General features: G+C 43.3%; 1 protein-coding gene across 2 annotated transcripts in view; it reads right to left on the reverse strand.

Moving 5' to 3' along the window:
- The window catches only part of SMYD3 (SET and MYND domain containing 3), a 339,919-nt gene that overhangs the window by 279,381 nt on the left and 46,256 nt on the right, over positions 1–14,282 (reverse strand). For both annotated transcript variants that reach the window (XM_029047210.2, XM_029047211.2), the window contains exon 2: positions 13,339–13,402. In XM_029047210.2, the coding sequence (XP_028903043.1) occupies positions 13,339–13,402 (64 nt within the window). The remainder of the gene's footprint in view (positions 1–13,338; positions 13,403–14,282) is intronic.

The raw sequence follows: 14,282 nt of genomic DNA on the forward strand, positions 1-14,282 counted from the left end.
AGGAAGGGCAGTCATGTCATTTCCTTGATACTGAGTTGCTGTTACTCCCACTGTCTCCATCAGGTCGTTACCCAGTTCTCTGGCAAAAGGCAGAATCTCAATGGGCCTTGTCAGGGACTTCAGGGGGCAGGATGAGATGCTAAAACCCAAAACCGTCCTGCCTGCCACAAAGGCAGACAATCAACTAATTATGCTGCTTATCAAGCACTTACTGTGTGCAGAACACTGTAATAAGCACTTGAGAGAGTACAAATGAGAAAGTAAACCCAATTCCTGCCCTCAAGGAGCATACGATCTGGTGGAGGCACATTAAAGCCCTGCAAATGCCAGGGATTTGAAACTACTTTTGATGTGGTCTGTGTTATGAAGGGGTTTTGTTTTTTACTGGAATCATAATCAGTGAGACAACTCTCATGAAGCAGTGTAGCCTATTCAAAAGACCAGGGCCTGGGAGCCATAGGACCTGGGTTCCAATCCTGGTTCCATCACTCAACTGCTGTGTGACCTTGGGCAAGTCATTTCACTTCCTCTGTGTCTTGGTTCTCTTATCTGGGGAATGGGAATGGGGATTAAAGTTCTGAGTTCCATGTGGGACATGGACTTTGCCCAACCTGATTATCTTGAATCAACCCCAGCATTCATTACAGTGCCCGACACATAGTAAGCGCTTAATACATACCATTTTAAAAAAATGAATTTCCCCAAAAAGCTGCAGCAACATTATGGAACGGAACAATCAGGAATAAGACAGCCTTTTCAGAACTAAGGCTTCAGGAAGATTAAAATATTTAGAAGTAAAATTGTAAACAGTGCTCAGCATGCTTTACTTAGGCAATGTGGAACACAATACTGTTTCCTTGGAACAAGCTGGCCAACATCTTAAAAGCCTTGCTTGCAAACTACATTGTCTCTTCTGGAAAGACATCAAGAGACCACATCATTTTCAAAGACCGTAGACTCAGTCTGGGACCACCATTTGATCATTCCAGAAGGCAAGGAATATGTCCACCAACTCTGTTCTATTGGTATATTGTCCTCTCCCAAGCACTCAGTACAGTGCTCTGCAAGTAGTAAGCACTCAATGCGATTGCTTGATTCCAATGACTTTGGAAAACCCCACTGATCTGCCACCATCTTGCAAAACATAATCCTCTATTTTGAGTCTTGGAAGATGCATATAAGAAGAATCAGACAACAAATCATGATGGGAAAGAATTAGGATGGCTAAAAAGAAGGATGCTAAAGGATGCTCTGTACATAGTAAGTGTTCAATAAATAAGACTGATTGATGTCTAACTTGCTATCTTAATTTCAGAATGACAAAGCTCTGGCAAATTCTCATGAGAACCAGGCGGCCTGGAGCCTTCGCTTTAAGGCACCGTCAAGATGGTCTGGAACAAATACGCAAATGAAAATCCACAAGACTGGAAACCCCAATACTACTCGACGATTCAAAACACATTCTAACAATCTAGTGATAAACATCCAGCAGTGCACCCAGTTCTACACTGTGCAGAGGTAAAATAAACTGTAGAGCTCTGCATTAAGCTTACATTGTGTACAAGCTCCACATCCAACACCACAGACAACCATTTCTTTTGAGACTGCATTTGCCCTATGTCCAGACAGACCCAGGTCACTGGAAGAATGGTCCCTAAATCTATTTACAGTGTTCAAGCCCCAAATGCAATAGTGAAAAGACATTCTTGCAAAACTCAGCACAGACACTTAAATACTGTTAACAGTGATGCTCCAAAATAGCCACTGAAAGAGAAGAACACTACATTACCTGTTCCTGGAGCCTCCCATTAGCCCCACAACAGATCTCAAACAAGAACAGTAACTGTTAGCTAGAGCATCAAGAAACCAGCACTGTGCTATCTTAGAGGTGTCCTGTGGTTTTGGGAAAATAGGAAAATGCTTCAAAGGCAATAGTCAGAAACAACACAACTTCTTTTGGGAAAACCCACTTATGGCAGAAGTGAGTGCACTTCTAAAAATTAAATCCAGATTTGCACTTAAATTCTCTGAACCAAATATACATTTTAGGAAAGCATTAAGCAAGCCAAAAGAGGGGAATAAGAAGCTTTCCTTGTTCATGATTAAAAGAGAGCCCATTTAATCAAAGCACTTTCCCCATTTTCTCAAGCCTTTAAGACTGTGAAAGTTTACGAATTTTTATCTAATCAGTTCATTTAACTATGCATATTATTTGATCGTGATGATTAAAAATTATGTCATGTGCTTATGTTCACAGATTTTTTTTCCAATTTAATAGCAGGCTGTCACTGCTGGAGAGAGATCTTTATTCAAAAGTATGATTTGATGACAAACAACACTTGGTTCCTGGCATCACTGAGTTCTTCTTGCCCATTTCTATAGCTTAGTCAAACAAAAGGAACTGGGCACGAATGTTCATTTTTATAATCATGAGGTCATTGTTTAACAGTCCAATATGTTCACTGTCGATCAAATCTGCTGCCCATGAGAAATGAGTGTGTGGTTTTAAAACAACAGAACATTATTCTGGGTAACAGGACCATGTAGGCATTTTTACCCTGGTCCCACTGCAATTGGCTTTTGGAACAATATTTTTTTTTGTGCAAAATCCTCAATATAAATGTTGCTTGGATACCAGGACATGCTAAATGCACAAAAAGGACCTCAAATTGGTTAAAAGGTCATTCAGACAATTAGAACACTAATGAGAGGAAGGACACACGTGTAATCCCAAAGCTTTGTAAGCCCTCCTCCCAACTGTAATCTTCCAATAATAAAAATAATAACATATGGGGTTTGTTAAGCACTTACTATGTGCCAAGCATTGTACTAATCCCTGGGGTAGACACAAGATAATCAGGTCCCATATGGGGTTCACAGTCTAAGAAGGAGGGAGAACAAGTATTGAATCCCCATTTTACAGATGAGGGAATTTAAGACCAGGGAAGTTGAAGAGTGGCAGGACCAGAATTAGAACTCAGGTCCTCTGACTCCTCCAGGTACTCCCATGACGAGAATGAAGATGATCTCATTTGTATGAAATGAATTACCTGGGCTTTGGAGTGAATTCCTGGGGATATTGAAGGTTACAGCATTCCAACTGTCCTTCCCCAGCAAGACTTGCTGGGCTGATATGGTCTGACAACGACAAAACCACCAAATACCACATGGAGAGACAGATTTCCTATGGAGAAAACACCAGATGGTTGGGGTTCACATCCAACTCGGCAAATCATGAAGGAAACTCATTTTTTCTAACACTCAGATTGGCTGGAGGCCAATGTGAATGCCCTCTTCTTCAGAAGCCGAATGGTCAGCCACTTCCCACTAGTTTACCAGGTGCATAGAAGTTGTGAAACGCCACACTCTAGTTAAGGCTATCAAATGCTATTCCTTAAAGATGGAAGTAGATTACTGCAGCACTCACAAGATAAATCAATGGTATTTATCTATTGATCACTTACTGGGTGCGGAGCATTGTGATAAGCATTGTAGAGAGATACACATGAATGGAAGGCAGAGATTTGCTGAGACAAAAGGAGGCCTTCCAACCATTATTTTAAGGAAACGGTTACTGAATGCCATTGTAATAGATAAGTGTTAAATGAAGCTTACTATCTTCCCAGTAGTAAAATGAAACAGCAACAAGGAAAGGGTTGGGAAGCTGCTCAGGGAACAGGTAAAATAATTACAGAATGAGAATCATTGTACCTTGGATAAAGGGAGAGCCATCTTTAGCCTCCTGGACTAACAAGGAGCACACGCGATGCCAGACCACAGCAGTGCTTTTCCTGAAGGCAAACCAATCCTCAGCAATTGGAAGCTCTTCTTCAGATGGAGCAGCATTTCACACATAGCAGCCAGGGGAACAAAAAACTCTCTCCCAAAAACTTGTGTCTTTAGTCATTTGAGCCCATACCTATGTTAATTATAACAAAGAACGTTTTATAAAAGGCAATGTCTACCACATCCAATTACAAAGGAAACATGAGCAGGGTTTAACCATTTCCATCCCCGTGCAGAGAGCTTTTCATCACCCATCAACCACTCAAATGATGGATTACAAACCTAAAATCTCCTCTGTCGCAACTAGACTCAAGCAAGGCTTCTTTTAAGAGCCCCAAGGCTGAAACAACTTAACGTGACTCTAAAACGTGGCTCAAAGCGATTTGTGAAAACAAACAGAAGAGTGGCTTCCTCTGTTAATACTGTTTCGGGTTCAGTATTCCAGAAACTGATTTATTAGAATCAAACTGTTAAGTGCTTACTAATATGGGATTAATTTTCTACCCATCAGAAATGAATCAAGTCATTCCACAACAAAGCAGAAATTGTAAACCCAAGCACATGATTCCCATTTCTAAAAAGGTCTGTAATTACCAACAGAACATAGAGCCTCTCTCTGCTAATATAGTACTTTTTAAAGTGTGTAAACTGTAATTTGATGCAGTGCCCGGCTGCTTATTTTGCTCAGCAATTAGTTTAATTAGAAGTACACATATTAATGAGTCATAGAAAATCCAGCGGAGGTGGAATAAAGCTTTTTGATTTCTACTGAAATTGCTTTGCCAGTTGTCCTTATTTTGTGTTGTTAATAGAGTATCTCTCCAGGAGAGCTCTGGAAGGTTCAGGTAACTCCTGAGATCGGGTGCCTAAAGATGTCCCACACAGCCATCCAGCCTGTCACACCTCCTCCTGCTCCCCTTGCTATGGCTTTTGAGACCTAGAATGGCAAAGTCCCCAGAGTGGTGTAGGGTGGGCTACCACAGTGTCTGTCTGGGAGATGAAAGAGAGACAGGCAGCTCCAGAGAAACAGGGGCCTAGAACACACTTTATACTTCCCAGGTTGCTATGGCAATGACAAGATATTGCCAGTTTCTGCTCTATACGCATCATACACCTCATGTATGTAATCGAGGCCCTAAAAGCTTCCCTGGGCAGGTAGGTTCACAGAGCATGGGTCAGAGAATCTAAAAAATGACCAAAAACGTCATGCATTCACAGCCACTCTAAGCTGTTAAGATTTCTGTGGGCAGGGATGGGGTCTCCCAACTGTTGCATCATGTTTTCCCAAGCGCTTAGTACAGTGCTAGGCACACAGTAAGTGCTCAACAAATACCCCTGATTGACTCATTCAGCATTCTGAATCAATGATTTATGCAGCACCTAAGGTGTACAGATCACTGAACTAAGTACTTGGAAGAGAACAGTACAGTAAAAATGATCGCTGCCCTCAAGGATCTTTCAATTTAGCGAGGGCAGGCAGAAAGAGAGTTGAAACTGAGTAAGAGTCACTGATTCCGCCTTCTAGAAGCTTAGAGCCTAAAGGAAGGGGAAAATCACAGACAAGTCATTCATGAATGCTATGGCTTTGACAATGAAAAGTACTGAAAGATAAATAGATTAGATTGGGATAGCTTTCTCTCCCAACTGCTTAGGGCTTAACACACATTAGTGCTCAACAATTACCAATGATTGCTAGGGTGACTGTTGGATTAAAGTGACCTGGGAAAGTGGAGCGCAATCTGGGAAAGCCTCTGGAGGATGTGGATAATCAGAAGGGTTTTGCTATTGAAAGAAAGATCCTTCTATTTTCCTTAGATCTCTCAGAAAAGAATCTCATGGCTAGCAGAAGGATTGCTGCTCAACAGTCAGGTGAGTAATTTCTGAGGTAAATGAGAAGTCACCACGGGGGGGGGGGGGCGGGTCTTTCCTTGGCCTCGTACACTTCATCCCATTCCTCCCCAAGACTAATGATCTGGAGTGATCCAGCACAGTGTATTTGCTACTTCAAAGACAGACAAATCCTAGTAGATTTAAGGGACCTATAGATTTCCTATGTCACCACCAGCCTCCCTCCAACAGCTGCTCATTTTCCTAGCCTCCAAACCCTCTCAGCCAATTTTCCCATAACAAAATCTTAGGCTATATCACCAAAGTCCCAACCCCTGAGGGGTCTAATACAGGTTTTATATTGCAATTGCAATCTTTCTCTCTCTGTTCTTCTGCAGAGATCTTGGCTTCTGTTCACTACTGTTCATAACTCTATTTGTCAGTTTGATTTTTGTTCTGTACTGGAGACAGCCTTGATAATTACAAAAGTTTTTGGGAGAGATAAATGGATCCATTTTAAAATGTATGCTTCCGGACTTTTCTGGTTTCCTAGATGAACTCTGCTTACATGCACGCACACATACAAAAGCTGGTCCTATTTCATGTAATGATCGTTTTGGGTTTACTAGCTATTTTCCCATTATCTTCAGTAGTAAATCAGAACTTGGCATTATTGATGTTACAGTAAATGCTTAATATATGTGCTACAAAAATATGCTCTATAATGAATCAAAATGACATACTTATCTACCTTTCTCACTCCCATCCCCATTCACTCTAATCCCAGAAGAGCCGCTTTTCATTCCTGCTTTAGGGAAAGTAGTGACGCCACAAAGACGGATTATACATAAAGATATTCAAAATGTTTCAGCAAGACATGTTTTCGATCTCTCTGGGAAACAAATGTAAGATTACAAGAATACCTTCTTTTTCTCCTCTTAGTCAATGGTATTTACTGAGCACTTTGCTCAGAGTATCATACTAAGCATGCAGGAGAGCACGATACAATAGACGTGGTAGACACAATCCCTATCAATAGATCAACTGAATTTATTGAGCACTTATGTGCAGAATACCATACTAAAGTTTTGGGAAAGCAGAATATAACAGAGCTTTTCCTGCCCACAGTGAGTTTTTGGTTAAGAGGGGGAAAAAGACAGTGATATACATAAATTACAAATTGCAGTGGAGCTGGAAGAGGGGTGAAAAAAAGGGCACAAATCCAAGTGCAAGATCGGTGCTTAAGGGAGTGGAAGAAGAGGGAAAGAGGGTTTCGTTGGGGAAGGCCTCTTGGAGGAGATGCACTTTTAATAGGGCCTTGAAGTGAGGAGAGTGATTATCTGTTAGATATGAAGAGGGAGGGTGCTCCAGGCCAGAGGCCAGATGTGGGGGAAAGGTCATTGGCGAGATAGATGAGATCACGGACCAGTGAGCAGTTTGGCACTGGAGGATTCATTCATTCATTCATTCAATAGTATTTATTGAGCGCTTACTATGTGCAGAGCACTGTACTAAGCGCTTGGGATGAACAAGTCGGCAACAGATAGAGACAGTCCCTGCCGTTTGACGGGCTTACAGTTTAATCGGGGGAGACGGACAGACAAGAACGATGGCACTAAACAGCGTCAAGGGGAAGAACATCTCGTAAAAACAATGGCAACTAAATAGAATCAAGGCGATGTACAATTCATTAACAAAATAAATAGGGTAACGAGAATATATACAGTTGAGCGGACGAGTACAGTGCTGTGGGGATGGGAAGGGAGAGGTGGAAGAGCAGAGGGAAAAGGGGAAAATGAGGCTTTAGCTGCGGAGAGGTAAAGGGGGGATGGCAGAGGGAGTAGAGGGGGAAGAGGAGCTCAGTCTGGGAACGCCTCTTGGAGGAGGTGATTTTTAAGTAAGGTTTTGAAGAGGGAAAGAGAATCAGTTTGGCGGAGGTGAGGAGGGAGGGCGTTCCAGGACCGCGGGAGGACGTGACCCAGGGGTCGACGGCGGGATAGGCGAGACCGAGGGACGGCGAGGAGGTGGGCGGCAGAGGAGCGGAGCGTGCGGGGTGGGCGGTAGAAAGAGAGAAGGGAGGAGAGGTAGGAAGGGGCAAGGTGATGGAGAGCCTTGAAGCCTAGAGTGAGGAGTTTTTGTTTGGAGCGGAGGTCGATAGGCAACCACTGGAGTTGTTTAAGAAGGGGAGTGACATGCCCAGATCGTTTCTGCGGGAAGATGAGCCGGGCAGCGGAGTGAAGAATAGACCGGAGCGGGGCGAGAGAGGAGGAAGGGAGGTCAGAGAGAAGGCTGACACAGTAGTCTAGCCGGGATATAACGAGAGCCCGTAATAGTAAGGTAGCCGTCTGGGTGGAGAGGAAAGGGCGGATCTTGGCGATATTGTAGAGGTGAAACCGGCAGGTCTCGGTAACGGATAGGATGTGTGGGGTGAACGAGAGGGACGAGTCAAGGATGACACCGAGATTGCGGGCCTGCGGGACGGGAAGGATGGTCGTGCCATCCACGGTGATGGAGAAGTCTGGGAGCGGACCGGGCTTGGGAGGGAAGATGAGGAGCTCAGTCTTGCTCATGTTGAGTTTTAGGTGGCGGGCCGACATCCAGGTGGAGACGTCCCGGAGGCAGGAGGAGATGCGAGCCTGAAGGGAGGGGGAGAGGACAGGGGCGGAGATGTAGATCTGCGTGTCATCTGCGTAGAGATGGTAGTCAAAGCCGTGAGAGCGGATGAGTTCACCGAGGGAGTGAGTGTAAATGGAGAACAGAAGAGGGCCAAGAACTGACCCTTGAGGAACTCCAACAGTTAAAGGATGGGAGGGGGAGGAGGCTCCAGCGTAGGAGACCGAGAATGATCGGCCAGAGAGGTAAGAGGAGAACCAGGAGAGGACAGAGTCCGTGAAGCCAAGGTGAGATAAGGTATGGAGGAGGAGGGGATGGTCGACAGTGTCAAAGGCAGCAGAGAGGTCAAGGAGGATCAGAATGGAGTAGGAGCCATTGGATTTGGCAAGAAGGAGGTCATGGGTGACCTTAGAGAGAGCAGTCTCGGTAGAGTGGAGGGGACGGAAGCCAGATTGGAGGGGGTCTAGGAGAGAATGGGAGTTAAGGAATTCTAGGCATCGATTGTAGACGACTCGTTCTAAGATTTTGGAAAGGAAGGGTAGTAGGGAGATAGGACGATAACTGGAGGGGGAAGTGGGGTCAAGAGCGGGTTTTTTAAGGATGGGGGAGACGTGGGCATGTTTGAAGGCAGAGGGGAAGGAGCCCTTGGAGATTGAGTGGTTAAAAATAGAAGTTAAGGAAGGGAGGAGGGCAGGGGTGATGGTGAAGTTAACGTGCTGGGCTGTAGTAGTAAATCGGGGAGGTAAGGTAGGAGCAAGGTAACTGAGTGCTTTACCCTCAAAGACCTCATATAAATATGAAAAGTAGCATGGACTAGTGGAAAGAGCATGGGCCTGGCAGAGAAACTGGGTTCTAATCCTGGCTCTGTCACTTGTCTGCAGGGTGACTTTGGGCAAGTCACTTCACTTCTCTGTTCCTCAGTTACCTCATATGTAAAATGGGGATTGATAATAATAATAATAATAATGTTGGTATTTGTTAAGCGCTTACTATGTGCCAAGCACTGTTTGAAGTGCTGGGGTAAGATACAGGATAATCATGTTGTCCCATATAAGGCTCACAGTCTTAATCCCCATTTTCCAGGTGAGGTAACTGAGGCACCGAGAAGTAAAGTGACTTGCCCAAAGTCACACAGCTGACAGGTGGCAGAATAGAACCCATGACCTCTGACTCCTAAGCCCGTGCTCTTTCCACTGAGCCACACTGCTTCTCTGATTAAGTCTGTGAGCCCCATGTGGGACAAGGACTGTGTCCAACCTGATTATCTTGCATCTACTTCAGTGCTTAGTACAATGCCTGACACATAGTAAGTACTTAACAAATACCATTTTTTTAAAAAAAAGGAGCTTACAGCCCAACAGACATTTCCTACCTGTAAATTATTTTTATGTCTATACCCCCTTACTAGACTGTAAATGACTTACTCAATTTCACTCTCCCAAGAGCTTGGTGCAATGATTCACACTCAAAGCAGGTGCTCAATAAATACTGCTGATTGACTGATTACAGCAGAAGTAGCCCTGAAAAAATAGAAGACAACTTCAGAAAGGAGCACGATCTCTGGGGGACCAAGAGAAAGACTATAGAGAAAATCAAGAACCAGCTTAACAGGTAAGGAGGCCAACTGGTCCTGAGGCCTAGATCTACCATAGCCCCCACCTACACAAGGTGGGCAACATTGCAGTGGATTCATTCATTCATTCATTCAATAGTATTTATTGAGCGCTTACTATGTGCAGAGCACTGTACTAAGCGCTTGGGATGAACAAGTCGGCAACAGAAGGCAGTAGGCAGTGCCTGTAGGCAGTGGATCACTTGCCTACAAGGGGGCACATATATCTGTACATGGGCTACAATTTCAAAGTGCTGTAAATCACTAACAGATCTTTTGTAAAGCATATTAGCCACCCAATACATTGTTTTGTGTTTTTTTTAAATGGTATTTGTTAAGTACTTACTATATGCCAGGCACTGTTGTAAGCACTGGAGTAGATGAAAGTACATCAGGATGGACACAGTCTATATCCCACATGGGGCTCATAGTCTTAATCCCCATTTTACAGATGTAGGTAACTGAGGCACAGAGATGTGAAGTGCCTTTCCCAAGGTCACACTGCTGACCAGCAGTGGAGCCGGGGCTAGACCCCAGGGCCTTCTAACTCCCAGTTCTGTGCTCCAACCACTATCCACACTGCTTCCCATAAAGCAAGAAGAAGTGAAATTGGTCAAATGGACTGTATTCATATCCTGACACCCTCTTCTTCGGGTTTTTTTTTTTTTTTTTTTTTAAGAGGGGAAACCATGTTGCTCCCTCTGAATTCTGGGGCCTCGGCCTGTCTACCTCAATCAGTCAATGGTATTTATTGTGCATTTACTCAGTGCAGAGTACTGTACTTGGTAGAGTAGAACTGAGTTGGAAGACACATTCCCCACCCACAACAAGGTTACAGCCTAGAGGGGAACACTGTCATAACCAAGCTCTGCCGGGTGAGACTCGTGATAAGTAGATGGCAGCAGGCTACTGAAGGAGGTATTGGCGAGCTGAAGTAGAGGAAGTGAATGCTTCCAAATAAATGCTTTCAGAAACTTAACTGAAGCTTGATTTCTTCCTCTGGGGCACAGCTCTGTGCTGCTAGGGTATAACAATGGCAGACCGACCCATCAGGGACTCTAAATTAGGAGGCTTTTTATGAGGAAATACTGCAGGCATACAATAAATCTAAGCAAAAAGGTCAAAAAAAAAGGGAACACCAGGTAGTGCTAATAGCGACTGCAACCATGAACCAAAAGAAAAACCTTAAGTGCAGGGTGAACCTTGTATAGATCTTGTCAGCTTCACTGGCATACATGAGTAGCCATCCCCACAGCAGGGGGAGGCATACTTGAGGTAGGAACCCACTGCGTAAAACAACAATTTCTCAGTTTCAGAAATTACGCTTTTCACTCACTGTTAAGGCTGAAAACAGCAAATTACAGGAGAAAGCCAATTACCTGAACTAGTCAGGACCAAGGCTAGTTCAGATCATTCCAAGTTCAGGTAACAAGCAAAATTGCATTGGTGCCTTACAGGTGGGCACCAGTTTTCAAGGAATAATTTGATTAACTGACAAAGTCCACTTGGTTAACCCATAGTTCACTTTAGTTAACTTAAGAGAACTGTTAAGAGAACTGCTGTTTAGAGAAGCAGTGTGGCTTAGTTGGAAATAGCACAGGCTTGGAAGTCAGAGATCGTGTGTTCTAATCCCATCTCTGCCGCTTGTCAGCTGTGTGACTCTAGGCAAGTCACTTAACTTCTCTGTGCCTCAGTTACCTCATCTGTAAAATGGGGATTAAGACTGTGAGCCCCACCTGGGACAACCTGATAACCTTGTATCTCACCCAACACTTAGAACAATGCTTGGCACATAGTAAGCGCTTCACAAATACCACCATTATTATTAAGTTGGCTTTCAACTCAGTGTGTATGAGTGTTTTGTGTGTGTATGTGTACACACTACATGTGCACATAAGTCTGTACATACAAAGAAAAATTCCCAAGCACTGTGTAGGGTAAATGAAATGGAGAAGTGATGACAAAGCATGTGGTGTAGGACACAGCACAGAAGGATGTTTATCGGAGGCTTAGCTCAACTTTACCTATGTCTTGTACTCATGGGGGCCACAATTACAGTTCAATACCTTTTCAGAATATTTCTTTGGAGCTCAAAATTATTTGCTCCAAAAGACATTTGCCCAGAGTCAACAGCTCATCAGTGAGGCCCCACATGTTCTGTCTCTTTCACCCCTGCCACACACATATGCACATTCACTTCTAAAAAGAGGCTCAGAAGCACTGTGAAGGAGGGTTCTTAAGGCCTGCAGAGAAGGAGGACCACCTTGGGAAGGTGTGAACTTTGGCCGAAGGGGCGCCTGGTTTTCCCTTTATGGGCCCATCAGTGCAACAATACTTGGCCTAGTTGGAATCTGCCTTCTAATGCCAAGGAGCACACTTCCGACCAGCACAAATTTAATACTTCTCTTAGAATCCTCCCTTCTGCTAATTTATAATTTTTGTAAGCTATAATTTGGAGGTCTCTGAACCTCTTCGGACCTATTGGTCAAATGGAATTCCCATCACTTCTTTATATATGACTAGTTACATTGCCAAATGGTAGCAAATGAAGTTAAGTGCCCTTATCCCTAACACAACTCCTTCCATCCCCAACTTTATCGAGCTCGTTCCACCACAACCTTCTTCCTGTCACCCAAATTCATGTCCCAACCCCACTCACTCAGCCCAGGAGCCCTAAGAGGAGACAAGAAGAAAATCTCAAGAAGCCATACAAGACTTCCCAGAATGTTAAAAGAGGAGTCAAAGAATTGGAAAAGATTGGCAGAAAGAGTTATGGTGACAGACCAATAAGAAAAATGTATTCAAAAGGAGAACCATATGAGAAAAAGTCTTTGAGGCCCAAGAAAGAACAGTGTGGAAGAACAGTGAAAGGACCAACCAGAAAAACACAATGGGGATGGAAGTTCCTAGAAGTAACCACAGAGATGAGAACATTGCATCATTCAGGAAGGTGAAACCAAAGTGTGGTGGATAAAAATATAATTACATAAAACTAACAAGTCACTAAAGAGTTCGGGAGTCAAAATGGAAGAAAAGGAACTCTGATAAGCACTTAAGGAACTCAGGAAATCAGAAGTAAATTTTCAAAAGAAGAATTAGAGAAGAAAAAGTACTGGAGAAGAATGTGATTAGGAGTAAAGTGGAGAAAATGACTGGAAGGAGAGTACAGAAATCGAGAGAAAGGAAAGGTAGTGAAGGGAGGGATAAATCTGAATCCACTGGATGGGGAGACTATATATATATATACACACACATACATATTGGCATTTCACTGCCTAGAAATGGCATTATTCCCAAACAAGTAGAATGTTGGGCATATAGTCCATTCAAGTTTAACCTATTTGCCTCCTTAAAATCCTGGAAACCAATTCATGGAATTCCTTAACGGAATATGTAAAGGTAGGAACATCCAGCAGGTATCAGAAAGACAGGTAATTGAAGATTTAATTGAAGAGTTAAGAATTTTCCAATTTTTCTTTTTTACATTGAAAGGTCATTACCTGACATACTAAACCACAGTATCTGGCAACTTTGCATCGAGAGCATCGGAGAAGATTTTCATTCCTGTTGAAGAAAGAAATTCTCTGTTAATAAGTAGAAAATGCCACAAATTCTCCAACTGGTTGAGAAAACAATCAAATAGAAGCAGCGTGGCCGAGTGGATAGAGCACGAACCTGGGATTCAGAAGGACCCCAGTTTTAATCCCCTTTCCACTACTTGTCTGCTGTATGACTTTGGGCAAGTTACTTAACTTCCTGAGCTTCAGTTACCTCCTCTGTAAAATGGGGATTAAGACTGTGAGGCCTATGTGAGATAGAGACTGTGTCCAACCTGATTTCCTTATATCTACCTAAGCGGTTAGTATAGTGCCTGGCATATAGTAAGCATCTAATAAGTAGCAAAAAAATAGCTGACTGATGGTAACATCTTCCTTTAGCATCAAATTGCATAGGTGAACAATGTGGGGTTCATTCTCTCTTCAATTCTGGAGAGTCACATTACAGACACTGCAGTTCCTGAATATTTTAACACTAATAGTAATTTCAACCAAGCATGAGACACCGCATGTCAAAACACTTCATTGTCTCAGTTTTCCCTTCTGTAAAACAGATTCTTTCTCCCAGAGCTATAACATATTCTGAGATCGTCACACATCAGGTTCCGTGTGCATCTAAAAGGCTAGTACTGTACTGCTAATGATATCAGAATAAACAATAGAATAGCGTATAGTTTTCACTGCAAATCAGTGCTTTTTCTATATAAGCAAAGATTCTTAAATTGCTGACTTTCAGGCCGAGACCTAAATGAGAGACTGTGAGATAAAAGGAAGGGCTAGGATTACAAGATAATAAGTAGTTAAGTGCTTATTATGTGCTAAGAACTGCAATAAGCCCTGGGGTAGAAACAAGACAATCAGGTTGGATACAGTCCCTGTTCCACATA

The sequence above is a fragment of the Ornithorhynchus anatinus genome, chromosome 19, assembly GCF_004115215.2.
Source record: "Ornithorhynchus anatinus isolate Pmale09 chromosome 19, mOrnAna1.pri.v4, whole genome shotgun sequence".
Classification (NCBI taxonomy): domain Eukaryota; kingdom Metazoa; phylum Chordata; class Mammalia; order Monotremata; family Ornithorhynchidae; genus Ornithorhynchus; species Ornithorhynchus anatinus.